We start from the raw sequence: 26046 nt of genomic DNA, 5'->3' as shown, positions 1-26046 counted from the left end.
TTTAAGGTATACAATCATCAATTCGTTTAGCACTTGTTATCAAAAAAATTCTGCATTTCATCGTTTATCACTACTAGCAGAAATGACCCAGTCATATAGTAGTAAGAAATGGTATGTGAAGGAAGCCAAAGAGAACCGGTCATGGCTAGGCTTATGTAAGAATATGAATATTCAATCTTTAAAGAGGATCTTCACCCTAGAAAGCAAAAAATAGCAGTCAGCAGTTACAAATACTATAGCTGCTGACTCTTATTAAAAGGACACTTACATGTCCAGGGATCCAGTGCTGTCCTTACCCTGCCCGTTTTTTGCTGGTCTTTGGGTCCCTTGCATATTTACTAAGGAGAGCCAAATGTGACTCCTTGCGGCTTCACAGATGGCTTTCTATTAATTATTACTTGAATCTTGGTGTGCTTAGTGTATTTCTTCCAGATCTGTGCAGTAATGCAATGTGAAACTTTGCCTGTGTGCAGGAGCTTCCTTTAATAAAAAACAGTCACTGCCGCTCTCTTCTTGTGCAGGGTGACTGGTCTTGTCTACACCCCCTGTCTCAGAGTCTGGACTTGAACTGGGGACATCTGCTTTGTCTGCAATGCCTCTGCTTGCTGAGCCATCTGGAAGGCTGGACAGCTCCCTGGACAAATCCTTGAATGATCCTACCTTGAATCTTGCTTGTCTTGAACCTTGAACTCTTTGCTCCTTCCATGAACTTCCTTATGGTACTCTCTTCAACCAATATCTTGCTTTTGTCTCTCCTGCTGCCATCCGTATCTTCGCTACCATTTGTTACCAACCTTTGGCCTGTTCCTCAACTACACTTCTGCTTAATCCCAAATTGTAACTATTTGTTACGAACCCTTGACTTGTTCCTTGACTATGCTTCTGCTTGATCCCTACCTGCAATATCTACTACTGGACCCTGATTTGCTCACCTTCTGGTAGGACGATCCTGAGGAACCTGGTACTAACATGCAGCAAAGCCCCTTCCTAACCAATTAAACAACAAAGCTCCTAAATCACTCTATGATTATCCCTTGACTACTGCAACTCCCTCCTCATTGGATTACCTTTACATAGGTTATCCCCTATTCAGTCCATCATAAATGCTGCTGTCAGACTTATCCACCTTACAAAGTGCTCAGTGTCTGCTAACCCTCTCTGCCAATCCTTCCATTGGCTTCCACCTACCCAATAAACCCATTGAATACCCTTTTTTTACATTTTTACTGACAGGTAAGCCTATAATAAGGCTTACCTGTAGGTAAAATTAATATCTCCTAACCCTGCATGCAGCCGCTGACATCAGGGGTGAATGCGTTGTGCATGCCTGACTGAAGGACCTTGCCGGGAACAGGACTCTCGCGTGCATGTGCGGGAGTGATGTTATCACGGCTTAGGCCACTCACTGCGCCGGAGCCGTGAACCCGGAAGAAACGTCAAGGGCAAAATGCCAGCTCCCTCTGCGTGAACTCGGATGCAATATGGGGACCTCATTTTAAGGTATTTCATAATGAGCTAGTATGCGGTACATACTGGTGTTCATTTACATAGCATTCACATAACAAAGAAAAATATAACATTGTTGATTACAATTTACTTGCTATGTTCCAAAAATTCCAAAATTATGTGGTTTTGCTATGCAGAGGGGATTTGGAGAATTAAAATTTACTATAATTTACCCTGTCTGTACTATGCTGGCAAATCTCTTTATCACTTGTAAACTAGATTTAAACACTGGGGGGGAGACTTACTAAAACTGGTGTACTCAGAATCTTTTGCAGCTCTGCATAGTAACCAATCAGCTTCTAGGTTTTACTGTCAGAGCTTAATTGAACAAGCTGAATTTAGAAACTGATTGGTTACTATACAAAGCTGCACCAGATTCTGTGTGCAGCAGTTTTAGTAAATCTCCCCACATCTGTCCTAACAGAGTTAAAGATCTAATATATATATATATATATATATATATATATATATATATATCAATCAAATAAACCTTTACACTGCTACTTAAATAATAAGATAAGATATAAAATCACACAGCTGTCCACACCTTATGACACTCTCATAGGTGCATAAACAACTTTAGATACAAATTGGTGTAGTACTAGACATTGTCTCACCTGTTTTGCATTAGAATTTATATACAGCTCTTTTAGTTATTTTACTTTACTTTGTCCCTCCTGGTCTCGGATTCTATAGCTAATTATAGCTTCGAGTTTAATAACCAACATAGGCTAAAGCCACGTTAGTCATCCAAGGGCCACTTCTGGTAGGGTTATCTGGTGGAGTCCGACGGTCAGCCACCACCAAGCGAACCCCAATATGTAAGCATGTACCCTGTGTGGGGTTTTTTATTACCCCACCTCTGTTTCATGTCTGCAATCGTTATTTTATTATAATTATACTCTTCTCATTTTAGTTATCGGACACGCTTGCTCCTGATGAGTGGCGGTTTAGCCACGAAATGTGTAGAGCTACCAAAGTCGTGTTCTTTATAATTATACCCAAGTTTCTACAGCTGCCATACACAAGCAATTCTACAGAATATTGAGGCTATCCATTATGCAGGCATTATTCTATGTTTTATGGTTTTACATTAACTTCAATTTGGTTTACTGTGGAATTTTACAATGTTCATATTATATATTATTGTGTATATATATATATATATATATATATATATGTATATATATATATATATATATATGTGTGTTGATATCATGTATTGTCAGTATCTTTTATCAATTGTAACAGATATAACTAAGTGTATGCTATACTTTTTATGAACTAATTAAATTTTCCCAATTGCTCACCAATGTATTCTATTGCAATTTCGCACTTCATTTAAAGTCCCGCCCCTGTTGCTCTCCCTTTCTGGTAGGGTTATGCCTAGTACACCAAACCAAAGAACCTAGGGAGTCTTGTCTTCATTCAATAAGGTAATTCTCACCGACTATATAGCGGGGGGTATAATCAAAACCATATATACTCCAAAAGAAAAAAACAAAAAAGAAATTGATAATAATACACCCTAAAGAGTTAAATTACCAACATTTATTAAGCTATCAATAGCAAGGATAAATAACAAGCATATAAAAATCCCTAAATCCCCAATACTGACTCCATACATAAAAATCCCTCTACCACCATCCCTATACAAAGGGTTACATCTTTGTATTGGGATGGTGGTAGAAGGATTTTTATGTATGGAGTTAGTATTGGGGATTTAGGGATTTTTATATGCTTGTTATTTATCCTTGCTATTGATAGCTTAATACATATTATGCCTAGTACACACAGGCCAAATGTTGTGTGTATGTCAGCTTATCTGACAGAAGCCAGCCATTTGTCCGGCTTCTGTCCAATGAGCATGCTAGAAAACCAGCAGCTGACCGGCTCCCAATCAGAAGGCTCAGCCAATGGCTGAGAGCGTTGAACGGAGTGTTCTGGTGGGGGGGGGGGGATGTCCGCCTGTCATAAAACAACAGCTCAGTGGGAAGAGATCTAACTAACGATCCGATGTTAGTACAGCGGCTCTGACCGGAGCAGTCAGTTTTTTTGTTCAACTTAGGGGGTTATTAGTGTGTGCCACGCTTTACGGTTATTGAACATAAATATCAAACGCCTCACTTTTGAGACAGAGAAATTGATTGACGACACAGGTTCCTGAATCCCTTTTGCTGCAGCCTCAGTTGCAGTGGAGGATGAAAAAACAGGAAAAACAGGGAGTGCTCTGTACACATGCTGCTCATTCACAAACTGAAGCACAGAAAACACAGTTTACTATCCTTCAGTTATGCTGCTGGGGGGGGGGGGGGATACTGGAACCAAGCCCACTGTGTCTCTCTCTGCAGCAGCAAAAAATCAACAGAAGGGAGCAGAGGAGAGGCTGGTTGAACTGCAGGTTGAGCCACAGGGGGACCAGCTCCAGGGATTGTCCCCACCACTCTGATCCCCCTCTTCCTGCTTGTCAGGTCCCTGTACAGAAGGGCCAACTGTACTGCCTTATCAGTGGCCCTGGATGTGTGCCTTATTGAAAATCCTAGATTTTCAGGCAGCACCAAACCATGCTACAAAACTGCTGTTGATCCTTTTCTCAGAGTGTACACTATATATTTATTATGTTGCACTTTTGAAGTTAAATTAGGAATGCAATTAGTAGGCTCAGCTTTTTCTTTCTCCAGCCTTTAACAAAATGCAGGTTTATTTAGAGAGTGCTTCCAATTGCAGACTATAATATACTGCATAGAAATCTTTCCTTGAACCTGTACTTTGCTTATAATAGGTAAAATTAAAGGCTCAGATTATAGCAGGCCTTCCTTGTGCTCGCCCACCACCCTGCTATATTTCCTTATACTCCAGAAAATCCTATGTTTTGCATTTCTGAAAGGTAAAAAATTACACAGTGCTATGTAGGCGCCCTGGTTTTGGACAGATGTGCTTACATGGTTTGCTATTAGTGAACATATTGCTTTACATAGTCTATAAAATGTATAGGTTCATTTTAAGCTCCATCCAGCAGACAAAACAGCACATCAGAGAAAGAACCTGTGATGATAGAAACTGCACATAATATGCAGCCTTCAGTAAATATAAAATAAAAGTTTGCCATATACCAATCAACAACACTAGCACAGTAAGAACAATAGGGACCTGAGAACAGAGCAAAGCAATAATGACAGGAACAATGAGAACAATGAGGCTAACATTTTAACCTATGGTTCTCCCCTTGGAATAACAGTAAAGGTACATGAAAGAAGCGCCAGCCTCTAATAACACCTAGCTCATTCTTGTACCTCAACCATAGCTGCCTATTCAAGATACTAACTGAAAATATATATTTAGTCTACAGACAGCCATTTAAAAGGTTAGCGACAAATTAACGAATTTACAGACACATCACTTTAACCGTTTTATAGTATTTATACTGTCTTATTTTCAGCAGGGTAACTAACGATGTTGTATACTTAAAGTGGCATCAAACCCCAAAATAAAAATGTATTATATTGCAGTTTACTGATTCTTAGATGTGGTAGCTGCATTCGTTTTCTTTTTTAGACTTTCTTTTTTTCACCTGGTGATCTGACAAGTAAGTCCTTTATTTTCAACATCTTTTAACAGGCCGAGCTTATCCAGCAAAGGTAGCTGTGGCCATTAGATAGATGAGACAAACCACTTAAGACTGACAAAGAATGCTTACAATGATCAGCTTTTATTAATTTAGTAATAACGTTTATCTTAAAAAGAAAAAGAAAAACTGCTGCTGCAACTGCTTGTTAAGATTTAGATGGAGCTTAGCTTAAATTTATTACTCAAGCCCATTAAAACCTCCTAGTCTAATGCTATAATCTATCCTGACTGATAATGCTTCTGTTCAATGGTGTCTCCAGTAGAGTGGAGACACCCTATGACAGAAAGGGGTTGATTTACTAAAAGTGAAGAGTGCAAAATCAGATGCAGCGGTGCATGGTAACCAACTAGCTTATGGGTATTTTTGTCAAAGCTTAAAGGGTAACTCTACTTTCTTGGGGAAAAAAATAGCAAATAAAGAAAAAATAATATAGCGCATATTAATGCAACACTAATCATATTGTAATTGAAAGACCTTTCCTTTTCAATCTGCAGTCAATGTTATTTTCTGAGAATGCATTGCAATATGGCTACCTGGAGTTGTTCTATACACAGATTGTGTACTGACCACTCCCCAGACACATCATTTTCTGCTTGTGTGATTGGCTCACCAGTTTTCCCAGAAGTCTGCCTAAAATACAAATCATGTTTCAGGCATTCACTGCATCAAAAATAAAATTTTTGTAGAGATACTTTCAATAGGAACATGTCTAAATGGATGCAGGCAACGCAGATTTCTTCATTAGTGCTCTGCAGCTGCACACCGGACAGTTAATTATGCAACCCCTCCCATTAGACCCACTCTGAACAGAGGCACAGAAAAACACACATGGATTTCAGATTAACAAAAGGTACGCACATAGATCACCCAGAGGGGAATGTTTTTTTCTCAACAAAATTGGAGTTAGCTTTAAAGGCTAAGTTCACCTTTGTTCACTTTTTTATTTTTTTTCTAAATTACAGCTCCTCTATGTACCATAATAGCATTAATGTACTTTGTATGCAAAAATAAAATAGCTTTTTATTTATTCTACACACTTACCTCACTGTCTTTAGGGATGTTTCAAAACACTGTTCGATTACTTCTGCCTTACCTCCTGGATAGACTTTAGGTCATAGTTACATAGTTAGTAAGGTTGAAAAAAGACACCAGTCCATCCAGAGTGAGTGTCCACAATTGTCCCTACCCCTGTACATTGCACACTCACATCAGCCTCAAGGAGCCCACAATCCAAGGTCCCAATTCATATACTAGGGCCAATTTTGGACAGAAGCCAATAACCTACCTGCATGTCTTTGGAGTGTGGGAGGAAACCCACGCAGGCACAGGGAGAACATGCAAGCTCCAGGAAGGTAGTGTCATGGTTGGGATTTGAACCAGTGACCCTTTTTTACTGCTAGGTGAGAGTTCTAACCACTACACCACTGTGCCGCAGGGTTATGACACAGGAAGAAATCGACCAGCTGAGGGTAGATGATGCAGGGTGTGTGCTAACTCCTTCCTGTGTCATGACCTAAAGTCTGTCCAAGAAGTAAAGCAGAAGTAATCGAGGAATGTTTTGAAACATCCATAAAGACAGTGAGGTAAGTGTGTGTAGAATAAATTAAAATCTGTTTAATTTTTGAAAAGAAGTACATCAATGATATATTGGTACAAAGGGGAGCTGTAACTTAGGAAAAAAAGGTGAACTAATGCCATGTATACACGGCTGGACTTTTCAACAGCAACGGCCCAATGGATTCCAATTCAACCGTGTGTGGGCTTCATAGGACCTTTGCTGTTGAAAAATCAGATGGACTTTAGATTTAGATCATGTTTTAAATCTTTCCGACGGACTCGAGTCCAGTCGAAAAATCAATTCGTCTGTATGCTAGTCCGGCGGACGGAAACTGACGCTAGGGCAGCTATTAGCTACTGGCTATGAACTTCCTTATTCTAGTCTGGTCGTACGTCATCATGTTCAAATCCGTTGGACTTTGGTTTGATTGTGTGTGGCCAAGTCCGTTCTTTCAGAAAGTCCGTCGTAAGTCCGCCGAAAGTCAGTCGGGAAGACCATCGGACCTAGTCTGCCGGAAAGTCCGATCGTGTGTACACAACATTAGCCTTTAACTGAACAAGCTGAAGTTAGAAGCTGATTAGCTACCATAGGCAGCTGCACCAGATTCTGGGTGCTCCAGTTTTAGTAAATCACCCCCAATGTGTTACTGGCCAGATCACCAGGTGAAAATAAAATAAAAATAAATAAATAAAAAATGAATGACTGCATCCACCACATTTAAAGTGATACTAAATGCTAACTTTTTTGGTTTAAAAAAAAAAAGATTTTATACTTACTTGCACTGTACAATGATGCTGCACAAACATGCCACTCACCTCCTCCTCTTCTGGCCGTTTGCCTGTGTTATCTCCTTTGTTCTCCTCCTGGTGCCTCCAAAGAAAGCCTGGAACTAAGAAGGCACTCATGTGTGTGAGCTGGGTGCATCCATAGACACACAGAGAGCCAAGTGCTTGCTCCCTCCTCTCAAGAGTAGTGATGGCCGAACGGTTCGCCCGGCGGTCGTTTCGCGGCGAATTTCCGACATTCGCGGTCCGCACGTTCGAACGCCTTTTTCCGTCGTTCGCCGCGGCGGACTTACGTGTTTAATGTATACAAGAACTTTAACCTTTGGTGACACGTTTATCATGTGATACAGGACAGCCAATTGAGACATGACAGCACATGGACACTTGTACATTCCCCCTAACCTATAAATACACCCGATCCGGTGGCCATTTTACATTCTTTCTTCTGTTAAGATAGGGACAGGTTCCTGTGTGGAGTAGGGAGAGATAAACCACTAGCTATTTGGTACACAAAAGTTCTTTTCAGGACTGGTATAGGTGTTAGGTGTTGATAGGTTTGCTGTGCTGCTGATTCTTGCAGCAGCCTGAGTGTCTTTTGTTAGTTTAGAGAAAGGGAAAGGACGGTGTATGCTACAGGGACAGCCAGATTAGTCTTTCATCATCATCATCATCATCATCATCATTAGCTGTTACTATCAAGGTCCACAAAAGAGCTGTTCCAGTAACCACTAATCGTTCTCTTTTTTTGCCAATTTGTATAGGGACAGGAAGGAAGCAGTGTTGTCAGGCAGTGAGGGTAATTTTAAAGACTTGCTGTTATTATTAGTTCCACAAAGGTTCTTTTCAGGACTGGTATCAGTGGTACAGTAATAGGCTTGTACATGTATAATATTCTTTCTTCCAAATATAGAAAGGATATTATACTTGACTGCTGCCCTTCTGCTGCAGTCTGCTAAACATTCACAACTCACTTGTTCCACAAAAGTTCTTATAAGGACTGGTAACTTGGTATAGGGTGCTACGGTACATAGGCTTGAGTGCGGTACAGTCTGCTGTTCTGTAAGGACCGCTATCGGTCCACAATAGATAGGGTTGACGTGCACCACTGCTGACCGCTGCCCTATACTGCAGCAGTCCTTCAGCGGTATAGGGACTGACGTACAGTCTGCTAATCACTAACACACAACCTGCTTGTTCCACAAAAGTTCTTATAAGGACTGGTAACTTGGTATAGGGTGCTACGGTACATAGGCTTGAGTGCGGTACAGTCTGCTGTTCTGTAAGGACCGCTATCGGTCCACAATAGATAGGGTTGACGTGCACCACTGCTGACCGCTGCCCTATACTGCAGCAGTCCTTCAGCGGTATAGGGACTGACGTACAGTCTGCTAAAAACTAATACACAACCTGCTTGGTCCACAAAAGTTCTTATAAGGACTGGTAACTTGGTATAGGGTGCTACGGTACATAGGCTTGAGTGCGGTACAGTCTGCTGTTCTGTAAGGACCGCTATCGGTCCACAATAGATAGGGTTGACGTGCACCACTGCTGACCGCTCACCTATACTGCAGCAGTCCTTCAGCGGTATAGGGACTGACGTACAGTCTGCTAAACACTAATACACAACCTGCTTGTTCCACAAAAGTTCTTATAAGGACTGGTAACTTGGTATAGGGTGCTACGGTACATAGGCTTGAGTGCGGTACAGTCTGCTGTTCTGTAAGGACCGCTATCGGTCCACAATAGATAGGGTTGACGTGCACCACTGCTGACCGCTCACCTATACTGCAGCAGTCCTTCAGCGGTATAGGGACTGACGTACAGTCTGCTAATCACTAACACACAACCTGCTTGTTCCACAAAAGTTCTTATAAGGACTGGTAACTTGGTATAGGGTGCTACGGTACATAGGCTTGAGTGCGGTACAGTCTGCTGTTCTGTAAGGACCGCTATCGGTCCACAATAGATAGGGTTGACGTGCACCACTGCTGACCGCTCACCTATACTGCAGCAGTCCTTCAGCGGTATAGGGACTGACGTACAGTCTGCTAAACACTAATACACAACCTGCTTGTTCCACAAAAGTTCTTATAAGGACTGGTAACTTGGTATAGGGTGCTACGGTACATAGGCTTGAGTGCGGTACAGTCTGCTGTTCTGTAAGGACCGCTATCGGTCCACAATAGATAGGGTTGACGTGCACCACTGCTGACCGCTCACCTATACTGCAGCAGTCCTTCAGCGGTATAGGGACTGACGTACAGTCTGCTAAAAACTAATACACAACCTGCTTGGTCCACAAAAGTTCTTATAAGGACTGGTAACTTGGTATAGGGTGCTACGGTACATAGGCTTGAGTGCGGTACAGTCTGCTGTTCTGTAAGGACCGCTATCGGTCCACAATAGATAGGGTTGACGTGCACCACTGCTGACCGCTCACCTATACTGCAGCAGTCCTTCAGCGGTATAGGGACTGACGTACAGTCTGCTAAACACTAATACACAACCTGCTTGTTCCACAAAAGTTCTTATAAGGACTGGTAACTTGGTATAGGGTGCTACGGTACATAGGCTTGAGTGCGGTACAGTCTGCTGTTCTGTAAGGACCGCTATCGGTCCACAATAGATAGGGTTGACGTGCACCACTGCTGACCGCTCACCTATACTGCAGCAGTCCTTCAGCGGTATAGGGACTGACGTACAGTCTGCTAATCACTAACACACAACCTGCTTGTTCCACAAAAGTTCTTATAAGGACTGGTAACTTGGTATAGGGTGCTACGGTACATAGGCTTGAGTGCGGTACAGTCTGCTGTTCTGTAAGGACCGCTATCGGTCCACAATAGATAGGGTTGACGTGCACCACTGCTGACCGCTCACCTATACTGCAGCAGTCCTTCAGCGGTATAGGGACTGACGTACAGTCTGCTAAACACTAATACACAACCTGCTTGTTCCACAAAAGTTCTTATAAGGACTGGTAACTTGGTATAGGGTGCTACGGTACATAGGCTTGAGTGCGGTACAGTCTGCTGTTCTGTAAGGACCGCTATCGGTCCACAATAGATAGGGTTGACGTGCACCACTGCTGACCGCTCACCTATACTGCAGCAGTCCTTCAGCGGTATAGGGACTGACGTACAGTCTGCTAATCACTAACACACAACCTGCTTGTTCCACAAAAGTTCTTATAAGGACTGGTAACTTGGTATAGGGTGCTACGGTACATAGGCTTGAGTGCGGTACAGTCTGCTGTTCTGTAAGGACCGCTATCGGTCCACAATAGATAGGGTTGACGTGCACCACTGCTGACCGCTCACCTATACTGCAGCAGTCCTTCAGCGGTATAGGGACTGACGTACAGTCTGCTAAACACTAATACACAACCTGCTTGTTCCACAAAAGTTCTTATAAGGACTGGTAACTTGGTATAGGGTGCTACGGTACATAGGCTTGAGTGCGGTACAGTCTGCTGTTCTGTAAGGACCGCTATCGGTCCACAATAGATAGGGTTGACGTGCACCACTGCTGACCGCTGCCCTATACTGCAGCAGTCCTTCAGCGGTATAGGGACTGACGTACAGTCTGCTAAACACTAATACACAACCTGCTTGGTCCACAAAAGTTCTTATAAGGACTGGTAACTTGGTATAGGGTGCTACGGTACATAGGCTTGAGTGCGGTACAGTCTGCTGTTCTGTAAGGACCGCTATCGGTCCACAATAGATAGGGTTGACGTGCACCACTGCTGACCGCTCACCTATACTGCAGCAGTCCTTCAGCGGTATAGGGACTGACGTACAGTCTGCTAATCACTAACACACAACCTGCTTGTTCCACAAAAGTTCTTATAAGGACTGGTAACTTGGTATAGGGTGCTACGGTACATAGGCTTGAGTGCGGTACAGTCTGCTGTTCTGTAAGGACCGCTATCGGTCCACAATAGATAGGGTTGACGTGCACCACTGCTGACCGCTGCCCTATACTGCAGCAGTCCTTCAGCGGTATAGGGACTGACGTACAGTCTGCTAAACACTAATACACAACCTGCTTGGTCCACAAAAGTTCTTATAAGGACTGGTAACTTGGTATAGGGTGCTACGGTACATAGGCTTGAGTGCGGTACAGTCTGCTGTTCTGTAAGGACCGCTATCGGTCCACAATAGATAGGGTTGACGTGCACCACTGCTGACCGCTGCCCTATACTGCAGCAGTCCTTCAGCGGTATAGGGACTGACGTACAGTCTGCTAAACACTAATACACAACCTGCTTGGTCCACAAAAGTTCTTATAAGGACTGGTAACTTGGTATAGGGTGCTACGGTACATAGGCTTGAGTGCGGTACAGTCTGCTGTTCTGTAAGGACCGCTATCGGTCCACAATAGATAGGGTTGACGTGCACCACTGCTGACCGCTGCCCTATACTGCAGCAGTCCTTCAGCGGTATAGGGACTGACGTACAGTCTGCTAAACACTAATACACAACCTGCTTGGTCCACAAAAGTTCTTATAAGGACTGGTAACTTGGTATAGGGTGCTACGGTACATAGGCTTGAGTGCGGTACAGTCTGCTGTTCTGTAAGGACCGCTATAGGTCCACAATAGATAGGGTTGACGTGCACCACTGCTGACCGCTCACCTATACTGCAGCAGTCCTTCAGCGGTATAGGGACTAAGAGTTTTGTCACAGGGTCATTTAAAAAATGACATGCAGAGGAAGAGGCAGGCCCTTCCGCAGGGGTGGTAGGGGTAGGGCAGGAGCAACAGGCTTGAGCCAAAGTGGGAAGTTGCAGAAGGTGCGTTCAATTACTTTAAAGGATGCACCAGACTTGGTTGAGTGGCTCGCTCAGCCTTACTCTTCTGCACCCTCCTCATCCTCTCGATCTGCACCCTCTTCTTCACTCTCTGCTATGTGCACCCCCAAAGACACTACCACCAACAACACGACCACCACCACCACCACCACATACCTTCCGCTTGAGTCACTGGAATTATTTTCCGATCCATATCAAGAGGACATTTCTGATGCGCAGCCACTCTTGGTATTGGATCAGGAAGAGGAGGTAGCAACAAGCGCTACTCAGCAGTCTGACGCCAGTACCCAGATCAGCCCAAGGAGGAGGTTGGTCCCCGGTGTTGCTGCCTACTCCGAGATCTCTACTTATAGCGGTGGGGAAGGTGACGTTGATGATGACGTGTCTAGTGATGTCACGTGGGTGCCCACAAGAGAGGAAGAGGAGGGGAGTTCAGAGGGAGATATGGACCAGCAGATAGGGAGGAGAAGCAGCAATGACTTACATTGCACAGCAGGGACAAAGCAGACTGCAAATGTATCAGGAGCGAGTCATCGACCATGTACGGTCACATCTGGCGCTCCCAGGACACCGGCACATGGCTCCGCAGTGTGGGCTTTTTTTAACGTGTCCGCTGCTGACAATAGCGTTGCCATCTGCAATCTTTGCAGTCAACGCGTTAGTCGCGGTAAGCCCAATACTCACCTAGGGACGACCGCCTTAAGAAGGCACATGAGCAGCCATCACCGAGCCCAGTGGGAGCAACGGAACACACAAAGCCACACTGCAGGCTCTCACCGTCCAGCCTCGTCTTCTACTTCTCCTTCTCCTCTCTCCTCACAATTGTCCTCCACTCCACCTTCCATCACGCCAAGCTCACATTTTTCTGCAAAAAGGCAGGCTTCCGTGGGCCTAATGTTTGAGCGTAAAAAAATGATGATGCCGGATAACCCTCTTGCCCAACGGTTGGCGGCTGGCTTGTCAGAACTCATAGCCCGCCAACTACTGCCATATAAACTGGTGGACTCGGAGGCCTTTCGCAAATTTGTGGCCATTGGAACACCACAATGGAAGGTCCCAGGAAGGAAGTATTTCTCAGAGAAGGGCATCCCAGAGCTATATGGCCATGTTCAGCGGCAAGTGAATGTATCTCTGGCACACAGTGTCGGTGCCAAGATACATCTGACCACAGACACGTGGTCTAGCAAACACGGGCAGGGAAGGTATATCAGTTTTACTGCCCACTGGGTGAACCTTCTGACGGCCGTCAAGCATGTAACCCGTGGCACCCGTGTAGATTTGGTTTTACCGCCACGGATTGCATGCAGGCCTGACTCTTCTTCTCCTCCTCCTACTCCATCCTCCTCCCTCTCCTCCTCAGCTGCCTCCTCCTTTTCCGCTGCTAGCGTCTCTTCCACTGCACCGCCCAAGCTCCCCAGAACCTATTCCACATGCCAGGTGAGACGTTGCCATGCCGTGCTGCGTCTGTTGTGCCTGGAAGCAAAGAGCCACACTGGCCCGGCACTCCTTTCAGCTTTGCGTTCACAGGCAGATGAGTGGCTAACACCGCTCAATTTGACAGTTGGTAAAGTGGTGTGTGACAACGGTGCCAATCTGCTTAGCGCATTGAAACAGGGCAAAATCACGCACGTGCCGTGCATGGCACACGTCTTAAACTTGGTCGTGCAGCGATTCCTTGTCAAATACCCTGGGGTCCAGGACATCTTGCGGCAGGCAAGGAAAATCTCGGCCCATTTCAGAAGATCTTACACGGCCATGGCTCGCCTTGCTGACATTCAGCGGCGACACCATCTGCCGGTCAGACGTCTTATTTGCGATTGCCCGACGCGATGGAACTCAACCTTCTATATGCTTGATAGGCTGCTCCAGCAGAAACGTGCAGTTAACGTCTACCTGTATGAACTCTGCGAAAGAAACGGTTCTGGGGAGCTGGGTTTTTTTTCACCGCGCCAGTGGCTGCTCATGCGCGACACATGCAGACTTCTGCGGCCATTTGAGGAGATCACCAAACTGGTCAGTCGCAGCCATGGCGCCATCAGTGACATGGTACCTTATGCCTTCTTTCTGGAGCGTGCATTGCGTCGTGTCATTGATCAGGCTGTGGAGGAGCAGGAGCGGGAAGATGAGGAAGTCGCAATGCTGGATGAATTCCCAGGGGGGGCTACTCTATCTGAGACAAGTCAACAACAGGAGTCTGATGAGGAGTCAGAGGAGGATGGTGCCGGGGCGGATGAGCAGGAGCAAGAAGAGCATGCTTTAAACCTTTCTGGGATCCCTGTTGTGCGAGGATGGGGAGAGGAGAATGAAGAGGACGACATTATCCTGGATGATGAGCAGGAGCCAGGCCACCACACCGCTTCCACTTTAGTGCAAATGGGGGCCTTCATGCTCCAGTGTTTTAATAGGGACCCCCGTATAAAAAGCATGAGGGTCAAGGACCAGTACTGGGTGGCAACGTACTTAGACCCCCGGTACAAACACAAAATGGCGGAAATGTTACCGCCGTCGCAGAGGGCTGTCAGAATGCAGCACTTCCAGGCCTTGCTTCGAGAAATGCTGCATTCTGCTTTTGCGTGCGCTGGCAGAGGAGCAATTCCCACTCCCAGAGAAGGATTTGCGGGTACCAATCCAACAGCGCCTGCAAGAAGAGGCCGGTTTGAAGATGTGTTGGTGACTTCGGATATGAGGTCATTCTTTCAGCCGACCCATCGACAGGTGTCATCCGGATCCAGCATCAGGGAACGCCTAGACCGTCAGGTGTCCGACTACATTGGGTTAACGGCCGATGTGGACGCTCTGAGGAGTGATGAACCCCTAGACTACTGGGTGGGCAGGCTTGACCTCTGGCCAGAGCTTGCCCAATTTGCAATCGAACTGTTGGCTTGCCCCTCATCCAGTGTCCTGTCCGAAAGGACGTTCAGCGCAGCAGGGGGGATTGTGACCGATAAGCGTACTCGCCTAGCTCACCACAGTGTTAACTACCTCACATTTCTAAAAATGAATGAGGCATGGATCTCGGAGGAATTCAACACATGTGACCAGTAGACCATGTATATGTCTATAAACTATTTTTTTAATCAAGCACACAGACCTTCTTAATTCATTTGGCTCACTTCCTTGACCCAAAAAAGCACACCGTACTATATGCCCCTACCCTCCTCTTTGAAGAGGTTGAGCGGTGTCATATTTCTACTGGGGCTGCTTATGATATCCCTGTGCTGTGCTGACTTCCTCCTGGGGGTTCTTATTATGAAGGGATCACACTATCCCTGTGCTGTGCTGACTTCCTCCTGGGGGTTCTTATTATGAGGGGATCACACCATCCCTGTGCTGTGCTGACTTCCTCCTGGGGCTGCTTACGGTGCTGCTGTCAGTGCTGTATGTCACGGTGCTGCTGTCAGCGCTGTATGTCACGGTGCTGCTGTCAGCGCTGTATGTCACGGTGCTGCTGTCAGCGCTGTATGTCACGGTGCTGCTGTCAGCGCTGTATGTCACGGTGCTGCTGTCAGCGCTGTATGTCACGGTGCTGCTGTCAGCGCTGTATGTCACGGTGCTGCTGTCAGCGCTGTATGTCACGGTGCTGCTGTCAGCGCTGTATGTCACGGTGCTGCTGTCAGCGCTGTATGTCACGGTGCTGCTGTCAGCGCTGTATGTCACGGTGCTGCTGTCAGCGCTGTATGTCACGGTGCTGCTGTCAGTGCTCTGTATTACGGTGCTGCTGTCAGATGCCTCTATCACGGTGCATGTGTCATTCCGGTATGTCACGCTGCTGGTGATCATCTCCTGCACCCTCTTCTTTGCCTACCCTGGTCCCTGACCTTCCCTCTCCTCCATTGCCTTCATTAGCTCCATAGTCCTGAATTGTTAGAACAATTTCCCAAATAAAATAAAAATGCTTGTAGTTATCGATCCCAAATTCACCTCATACATGTATTATGTCATTGTCCAGATGGTGGGACTACGTTTTACCCCCTAATAATTACCACGTGGCCGCAAATTCGACATGAAGGTTTGCAAAGTTCGCCTCCCATTGAAGTCAATGGGGCCCGCGGCGAACGGTCGGTTTCGCGAACGTTTGGGTCCGTTCGCATTTCGCGTTCGCGAAACGTCCCGTCGGAAGTTCGTCCATCACTACTCAAGAGTTGGACTAACCACTTATAGTTCCTGCTGCCCTTGGTTTCTGATGTGAAAGTAGAAAGTGAGGGGAGCAGTGCTGCAGCTGAGACAGTGCTGGAGCGGTTACATTAAGATAGGTAAGTATTTGGGCATGGGGCTGGGTGGGACCATGGCAGTGGGGAGTTTTTTACCCAAATGCAGAGAATGCATTAAGGTGAAAAACCTACTTGGAATTTGTAAGCTACAATATACAGCATAAATATTTTGGGGTTATAAAGCGCTTTCACTTTAGGGATGGCGGTAGCAATATTTTTGGCCATACAGGCATCAAATCATTAAGGGCTTGTCCACTGCAAAAGAATGTACTATCAAGTGCCCACTTGTGGGCAATGTGAAGGCAGTGATGCCAATGTGCTGTAAACAACACATCGTACTGTAACTGTTTTTTATTTTAGACATTTACCGTATATACTCGAGTATAAGCCGAGATTTTCAGCCTCTTTTTTGAGGCTGAAAGTGCCCCCCTCGGCTTATACTCGAGTCATCGCTGTCTGCCCGCTCGATCAGCGTGTCGAGCAGACAGACAGCGGCCATTCTGATTCAAAAGCCGCGCCTCCGGCTCCGCCTTCGCCTGTGATAGGCGGAACACTGAATTTCCCAGCAGCCTGTGTTCCGCCTATCACGGGCATCTTCTCATCCTCGTACTACGGACGAGGATGATACGACGTCCGTGATAGGCGGAACACAGGCTGCTGGGAAATTCAGTGTTCCGCCTATCACAGGCGAAGGAGGAGGCGCGGCTTTTGAATTTTACAATGGCCGCCGACGAAGAGGGCACGGGACGGAGGCAAGGCAAGGCACGGCACGGGACAGGACGGGACGGGACGGGACGGGACGAAGGCAAGGCACGACACGGGACGGAGGCTCGGGACAAAGGCTCGGGACACAGGTAGGCTGGACACACACACACACACACACACACACACACACACACACACACACACACACACACACACACGGATGGAGACACACACACACGGATGGATGGATGGATGGAGACACACACACACACAGGGATGGATGGATACACACACACACAGGGATGGATGGATGGATGGATGGAGACACACACACACAGGGATTGATGGATGGATGGATGGATGGAGACACACACACACAGGGATGGATGGATGGATGGATGGAGACACACACACACAGGGATGGATGGATGGATGGACACACACACACACAGGGATGGATGGACGGACACACAGGGATGGACGGACACACAGGGATGGACGGACACACAGGGATGGACGGACACACACACAGGGATGGACAGGCATGTCTCACCCTCGGCTTATACACGAGTCAATAAGTTTGCCAGTTTTTTTGGGGGTAAATTGGGGGCCTCGGCTTATATTCGGGTCGGCCTATACTCGAGTATATACGGTATTAAAAATTCTTAAATATTATTAAATTATTCTTTTTTACTGGAGCAGCACAGTACCATTAAAGATTGCATTGCACCATGCTGCGCTGAAACAAAAAAAAAGCATGGAGTGCCGATGCGAACTGACATGATATTGAACAAGGTGTTTTACCTTGTCTATGTGTTGGGCAATGGGCCTTGAATGAAGCATACCATACGGAGAGTATTTGGAAGGCCACTAAAATACACATTTTCAAGCTTGCATTAGAGAAAGAAGGTATTATGAACACTGCGGTTAGCTTATGTTATAACGCAGCAAAAAAAATCAATCCTTTTTATGGACATTTAAATTTTTTCATAGACTTCGGATTATATTAATTGACCCTTTTTTATGGACAGTCAATACATTTCTGGGCAGTTAGCAAGGCCGGACCTTTTTCTTCAATTTCTGGACAGCTGTCAATGAGCCTATTTTTTTCCTTCCCTTATGAAGTAGACTGGTGACGAGCCAACCAGGGATGGTGGCAGGTGCTGGGAATGATTTCTGTTGCTGCATGTAGCTGATCTCACCTCTGCATGAAATATTTGCCATTGAAAGGTCTATGAATTGAGAACCATAGCAGAATATAAACTCTGAGCACCTGCTTGTATTACCAAGTAAGTAAAGACAAAACTTCGTAATTAGATTTGACCACAGAATTACCACTCTCATGTTTTTATTCTTGACTCTTTCCCCATGGGTGAATTTACTCTCTTTAATTCCCTGTACACAAGGTCACACTTTCTGATGAAAAATGTGCGATCGGATCGTGTTGTTGGAAAATCCGATCATGTGTGGGCTCCATCTGACTTTTTCCGTTGGAATTTCCAACACACAAAGTTTGAGAGCAGGATTTCAAATTTTAAATTACCAGACGAAAGCTATTGGCTACTGGGCCATTTATAGTCCCGTCATACGTGTTTTACGTCACCGAATGATCAGATTTTCAGACAACTTTGTGCGACCGTGTGTATGCAAGACAAGTTTGGGCCAAAATCCGTTGTAAAAAATCAGATGGATTTTGTAGTTGCAATGTCCGACCGTGTGTACAGGGCATTAGGGCTGATTCCTGTACAAATCACATCTAAATCAGTGGCATGTGATTTGAGCCCATTCACTTTGATCGGGTTTGAATCGCACAGCACGGCACCACACAGTGCCTTGAAAAAGTATTAATTCCCCTTGAATTTTTCAACATTTTGTTATGTTACAACCAAAAATGTAAATGTATTTTATTGGAATTTTATGTGATAGACCAACACAAACTGGCACATAATTGTGAAGTGTAAGATAAATGAAAATGGTTTAAAAAAAATTTTTTACATACAAATATCTGAAAAGTGTGGCATGCATTTTGTATTCAGTCCCCTTTACTCTGATAACCCTGACTAAAATCTAGTGGAACCAATTGCCTTCAGAAGTCACCTAATTAGTCACCTAAGTAATCTAAAAAAAAAAAAAAAAAAATGAAATTGTAAACAAAAATTATAAAAAAAATATATAAAATAAAAACTACTGACACCACCCCCTGCCCTACCAACACTGTGCACTGCCGCAACCCCCTCCCCCTAAAAAGCATTGTGAACAAAAAATAAATAAAAAATCTAATTGTAAAAAAACAATATGTAAAAATAAAAACTACTGACACCATCTGCTGCCCTACTGACACCATCACCGCCACATACTCTCCACTCCTTCCCCAGAAGCACTGTGAAAAAATATATAATATATAAAAAATAATAAACAAAATTGGAAAAAATTGAGAAAATAATAAAAACGAAAAACTACTGACACTGTCCACTCCCCCCCCCCCCCAATCATTGTGAACAACAAAAAAGAAAAAGAAAATTGTAAAATAATAAAAAAATACAATTGTAAAAAAATAATAATAACAATAAAGAATTACTGACACCGTCCTGCACATAATACTCAGCGCTGTACACTCCACACTCCTCACATGCACATATTACCCACTGCCATATACTCTGCACTGTATATCCCCTATTTAACATTAATACATTCTTCTCAGACTCTATCAAACCACACCCCATTTAAGCCACGCCCAATATATAGTACAGTTTAAGCCATGCCCACCTCCCTGAAATTAGTCTTTGCAGGTTGGGATGTCTGGAAAATGCACATGGAATGTGGGTTTCCTACAACTCATTCTGGTGTGAACAGCCCCCAACTGTCCTGATTGACAATGCCAATGGCAATGAATGTAAGGGGAAATCCACTATTTTAGGTTTCTGCCAGAACAGGAACAGAGGAAAAAATATTCCAATGGAGTCAGAAGAGGGTCACCGATGAGCTCTACGCATTTTGCGGTCCAAGCCGCTTTATCAGGAGCAGTACACCAGAATCTATATTTCAACTGAAGATGCATGTGGTTATACATGCATAACCATCAGTCCAAGACCAACCAGAGGGGGAGAGACACCACTGGAACCATGCTCCATCCCCAGAGTGAGACCACTGGAGCATACTAGGACAGACTGGGCCACCACCTCATCAACCTCTAAGCCCTTGTACACACGGTCGGACATTCTGATGGAAAATGTCCGATCGGACCATGTTGTCGGATAATCCGACCGTGTGTGGGCTCCATCGAACTGTTTTTGTCAGAATATCTGACCGACAAAGTTTGAGAGCTGGGCTATAAAATTTTCCGACAACATGATCCGATCAGACTTTGTCCGATCGTTTGTAGAGAATTCCGAGTGCCAAGCATGCTCAGATAAAATTCCTAGACCAAAGCTATTGGCTGCTAGCCTGAACGTAGTCCCGTCATAACGCAATAACGTCAACACGTTCTGAACGATCGGATTTTCCGACGACTTTGTCCGACCGTGTATATGCAACACCAGTTTCAAAATCCGACGGATTTGGTTGTCGGAATGTCTGACCGTGTGTACAAGAGCTAACAATTTGCAGCATACCCTTATAAAATAGATTGTTAGACCCTTAGCATATCAGGAAGATGTTAAAAGACCACGACCATCAGGGACATGCAACCAGGTCAGAGGACCATCTAACCCTAGAAAGTCAATGACTGGAGACCAACAATGGATTTTTAATGGTAGGCTGTGGAAGACCAGACTGTGTCATTCAGTGTCAGTGCAGTGTGCATAAAGGTGCAGGATGACCTGATTGCGCTGTTTGGCAACAATGCTAAGATCATAAGCCTTGCTGAAAAAAGTTAAAAATCCTTTGGCAGGCAAAATAGTTCCCAAATATTTATTTAAAAATTTGTATTTATCTACCTGGAGTACAGCTTTAAAGATGCCTGCACATTTATATTAAACAAGATACCAAAAACCAGAGTGAAAACATTTTTGGTAGTGACAAGTTAATATATAACTTATAACGTGGGCAGATACGTTAAGGGAGCCTAGCTTGCCTGAGTTATTCTGAAGAAATCTCAAGCCTGATTCTTGTTCCAAGAGAAACTATTTTGTGTACAGCCCTAATTATATTTCAGCTTTGATTTTTAGTTTCTAATACCATTGGTGTCATGCTTACAGATGTCTTGCTCAATTGAGTTTGTCAGTTTGTGCAGGGTGGAAAATGTAATCTCTTTCAAGTTTTGTCTAGTATGTCCTAGCTTGACTTAACATGTCATCTTCAATTACAGAAACAAAGACACAGCTAAGGTCTTCTGACCTGACTCCGATTCAACGGAGAAGTATGGCTGTCCCTGCAGAATACTGTAGATGACTTTTGCGCTGTTTCCATAGGTCGGATCATCCGCATCATTCGCTGTGACTTGAACGACAAATGTCCCTGCAATAAAAAACAAAAGGTATGTCAGTTTTGGAAAAGTCCTGTTGATAATGAAAGGAAAAGGAGGACTGGAATGGAAGGAAGGGGAGAATGAGGGAAGGAGAAAGGAAGGAAGGGGGAACGGAAAGAAGGGGGAAAGGAAGGAAGGGGGAAGGGAAGGAAGGGGGAAAGGAAGGAAGAGGAAAAGGAAGGAAGGAGGAAGGGGAGGAAAGTGGTAAGGAAGAAAGGGGGGAATGAAGGAAGGAGGAAGGGATAGAAGGGGGAAAAGAAAGGAAGGAGGAAGGGAAGGAAAGTGGTAAGGAAGGAAGGGGGAAAGGAAGGAAGGAGGAAGGGAAAGAAGGGGGAGGGGAAGGAAGGGGAAAGGAAGGAAGAGGGAAAGGAAGGAAGGAGGAAGGGAAGGAAGGGGGAAAGGAAGGAAGGAAGCGGTAAAGGAAGGAAGGAGGAAAGGGAGGAAAGTGGTAAGGAAGGAAGGGGAAGGAAGGATGGAGGAAGGGAAAGAAGGGGGAAAGGAAGGAAGGAGGAAGGAAGGGAAAGTGGTAAAGAAGGAAGGGGGAAAGGAAGGAAGGAGGAAGGGAAAGAAGGGGGAAAGGAAGGAAGGAGGAAGGGAAAGAAGGGGTAGAGGAAGGAAGGAGGAAGGGAAGGAAAGTAGTAAGGAAGGAAGGGTGAAAGAAAGGAAGGAGGAAGGGAAAGAAGGGGGAAAAGAAGGAAGGGGGAAAGGAAGGAAGGAGGAAGGGAAAGAAGGGGAAAGGAAGGGAGGGGAGAGGAAGGAAGGAGGAAGGGAAGGAAAGTAGTAAGGAAGGAAGGAGGAAAGGAAGGAAGGGAAAGAAGGGGAGAAGGAACGAACGGGCAAAGGAAGGAAGATGGGAAGGAGGAAGAAAAGAAAGGTGGATAGAAAGAAATGAAGGGGGGAAGGAAGAAGAAAAGGAAAGAGGAGAAAAGAAAGCAATGGGAAAAGAAAGAAAAGAGGAAATAAAAGAAAAGGGGAAAGAAAGCAAGAAAGAAAGAAAGAAAGAAAGAAAGAAAGAAAGAAAAGAAGAATAAAAAAAGAAAGAAAGAAAAAAGAAAGAAATTGGGAAAGAAAGAAAGAAAGAAAGAAAGAAAGAAAGAAAGAAAGAAAAGAAGAATAAAAAAAGAAAGAAAGAAAAAAGATAGAAAAGGGGAAAGAAAGAAAACAACCTGGAAAGAGAGGGGGAGGGAGGGAGAGAAGGAGGAAGGAAGGAAGGAAGGAAGGGAAGAATAGATTATTCACTTTTCATATGGACATAGCAAGACAGTATTTAGCTGCAGGGACCCCCCTCTCCAACTGTCTCTTTGCCATCTCATGGAGAAAAATCTGTCATCCTCTATAATACCTTCATTTTGTGTAAAGTAAGAGGCAACGCAATATAATATTTTACTCCTGCTCTCTTCCTCTATAGCAGTTTTCTGTCAACATCTGATTTGCTACTAGCAAACAGTGTAAGAAATCACATTAATCATGTAACTGCAGGTATGGAAGAAGAATATCATGTCTGCCTGCCAAGCAAAGCTAAAGTTCCTGAGGGCATTAAATATCACTAAAAGCAAATACTGAAGCCTACATCTACCTGAAATATACTTTTTATAAATAAGATCCAAATAGTGCAAATAGTATTACTTTATATTGGTATCAATATGTATGTATTAAAAACAGCACAAAACATTCATGAAAATGAAAACAAATGAAGCAATCCTTTTTAACACCTAATCTCAATTAGAACTAAATACTCAATAAGTGGGACTAATATGAAAGCTATGCACCATACAATATCTAAAAATGTGCATATAAATATCCCATAGCTATGTAGGTACAAAACAGTGAACTAAGCCAAGCTAAAATACATATTAATAGGAAGATTATAACATTGCAGATATGTAAGGCAACAAAGGACTGAAACAAACAAGCAGCACACAAATGACGTCACTCGTAAGTTTTCATTGAGCCAACACAAGCATTTAGAGAGTTCCCACCTACAGACCAGCCCTCTCTGGTGAGTTTAACCCCTGCAGGCTTTCCTCTACAACTAAGGCAATAGAAATGATTTGAAAAATACCCGCATATTAAAGCACATACACATACTGCCCATATGTGATGCGTTTCACCTTTATAGGTTTAGTCATAGAGATAAGCCTATGGAGGCGAAATTTGTCAGCCAAGGACAGTCTGTAGGTGTGAACCCCCACTGTGCTTTTGCTGGCTTAATAATAACTTACTACAAATTACATTGGTTTTCTGCCTCCTATTTGCAGATTTCCAGGGTTTGGAGTAGCGCCTCTTCTTTGCATGTCTACTAAAAACATTATCCCAATATAGGCTGCATTAATTCATCCTGTGCATCACAACAAAATGCAAACTTCAACTTGTCCTATGAAACCTAAAGTGATATTAATGGCAATATTTTTTTATTTTTTATTAAGATACAAAAAAATGTTAGGCCTCTTTTAGATGGAGCAAAATCTGTCTGCACAGCAGCTGATCTTTCTGCTGATACCCACTGAGGAGGCAGATGACCGGTCTGTGCCCACTCCTCTATGCAGAGTGGACATGGACACAGCTCGCTGTTTTTCATGGGGTGGTTGGATGGAAACGGACTGCCACTCCATTCCCATCTGACCGTCAACCGATTCAATCTGCTGGATGGATAGGGATCTGTTATAATCTCCATTATACTGTATGCACATGGACACACACAGCGCAGGTCGGCTATGTTCCCTGCTCCCTCCACACAGGATTTGACTGACAGCAGCAGGAGCCTATGGTTGTTCTCAGTCTCCTATGAGACTAAGAAGAGGAAGCAGTGGCACTGCAGCTGGGGCACCACTGGATCATGATAGGAGACAGGTACGTGTTTAGAGATGGGGACTGTGGGGGGAAGGAAAAGCCTTAAAGTAAAAAATGTTTTAACTTTATAAGCACTTTTATCTTGGCCCTGGCTACTTTTTTTTGCCCTAATCATTGACCAGTTCGGTATTGATTGTAATAAACTGATCGTTTGGTTTGTCATTGATGGTAACCAGGGCTGGGACAAGGGCTGGTCAGGAGGGGGGGGTTGCCCTGGGCGCAATGATTTATTGCAGAGAGATGGATGCCCTGACCCTGACCCTAAGGGAAGGGAGGGGGCGCAGTTTGGCATCTTTAGGGTGCTGGATGGCCTTGTCCCGGCACTGATGGTAACCTACTGTATACTTATACACTTTTTTATTTTATGCCAAGCTTAAGTTGCTTCTGGAACAAAGTCACTAATTGTCTGTGATAACTGTGATACAATTATAATTTTAAAAAGTTGCTTCCATGCGCCCCTACCCTGAATGTTCTTGTAATATGTTAAACAAGGACACCTAGCTCACAGATTATTTACATATTTCATATTTACATATGAAATAGTGATAGTCCTTTAATTGGATTTTCTGAACTCTAACTTGAACCTCTTTATAATATAAAGATGAGGGCCTTGATGCATGTAACACTTGAAATATTATCACTTATTCTGTTTGTTTTATTCTGCACAATAATGTATTTTTTTTCAGTGCATGAATTATTCTGTTTCTTTAACCTGAGACTTTTGCTGGAATAAAACTCTTCAAAATTTTCACACATAGAGGTGCTTCACCTTACAATAACAGCAAGTGAATTTAGCAACTAAATCTGGATTCTAGACAGTTGTAAAGAAGCAGTTGTAAAAGAGCTGCACAAACTATTGGCGCTATATAAATCCTGTATAATAATAATAATAATAATAATAATCATTTCCAGCTATGCATTCCTTAAAAAAAAAAAAGTGCCTTGAACAAGTATTCATACCCCTTGACATTTTACACATTTTGTCATGTTACAACCAAAAACATAAATATGTATTTTATTGGGATTTTATGTGATAGACCAAAACAAAGTGGCAAATAATTGTGAAGTGGAAGGAAAATGATAAATAATTTTCAAAATTTCTTACACATAAATATCTAAAAAGTGTGGCGTGCATTTGTATTCAGCTCCCTTTACTCTGAAATCTATAACTAAAATTACCAATTGCCTTCAGAAGTCACCTATTTAGTGAATAGTGTCCACCTGTGTGTAATTTAATCTCAGTATAAATACAGCTGTTCTGTGAAGCCCACAGAAATTTGTTAGGGAACCTTAGTGCACAAACAGCATCATGAAGGCCACATAACACACCAGACAGGTCAGGGATAAAGTTGTGGAGAAGTTTAAAGCAGGGTTAGGTTATAAAAAAAAATCCCAAGCTTTGAACATCTCATTGTTCAATCCATCATCCGAAAATGGAAAGAGTATGGCACAACTGCAAGCCTACCAAGACATGGCCATCCACCTAAACTGACATCTCCACAGGACAACTATTAGTTGTGCAT

At 44.1% G+C, this 26046-nt stretch overlaps 1 protein-coding gene across 2 annotated transcripts in view; it reads right to left on the bottom strand.

Annotated features, from left to right (window-relative positions):
* The window catches only part of LOC143996781 (cadherin-6-like), a 495985-nt gene that overhangs the window by 144216 nt on the left and 325723 nt on the right, over positions 1–26046 (bottom strand). For both annotated transcript variants that reach the window (XM_077492041.1, XM_077492042.1), the window contains exon 4: positions 21544–21663. In XM_077492041.1, coding sequence (XP_077348167.1) covers positions 21544–21663 — 120 coding nt within the window. The remainder of the gene's footprint in view (positions 1–21543; positions 21664–26046) is intronic.

This window comes from Lithobates pipiens, unplaced genomic scaffold (assembly GCF_037356315.1).
Source record: "Lithobates pipiens isolate NorthernLeopardFrog02 unplaced genomic scaffold, aLitPip1_a1.2 Scaffold_19, whole genome shotgun sequence".
In the NCBI taxonomy this organism is placed as follows: domain Eukaryota; kingdom Metazoa; phylum Chordata; class Amphibia; order Anura; family Ranidae; genus Lithobates; species Lithobates pipiens.
The sequence above is the reverse complement of the archived record's forward strand: the minus strand, read 5'-3'. Positions and strand labels throughout refer to the sequence as shown.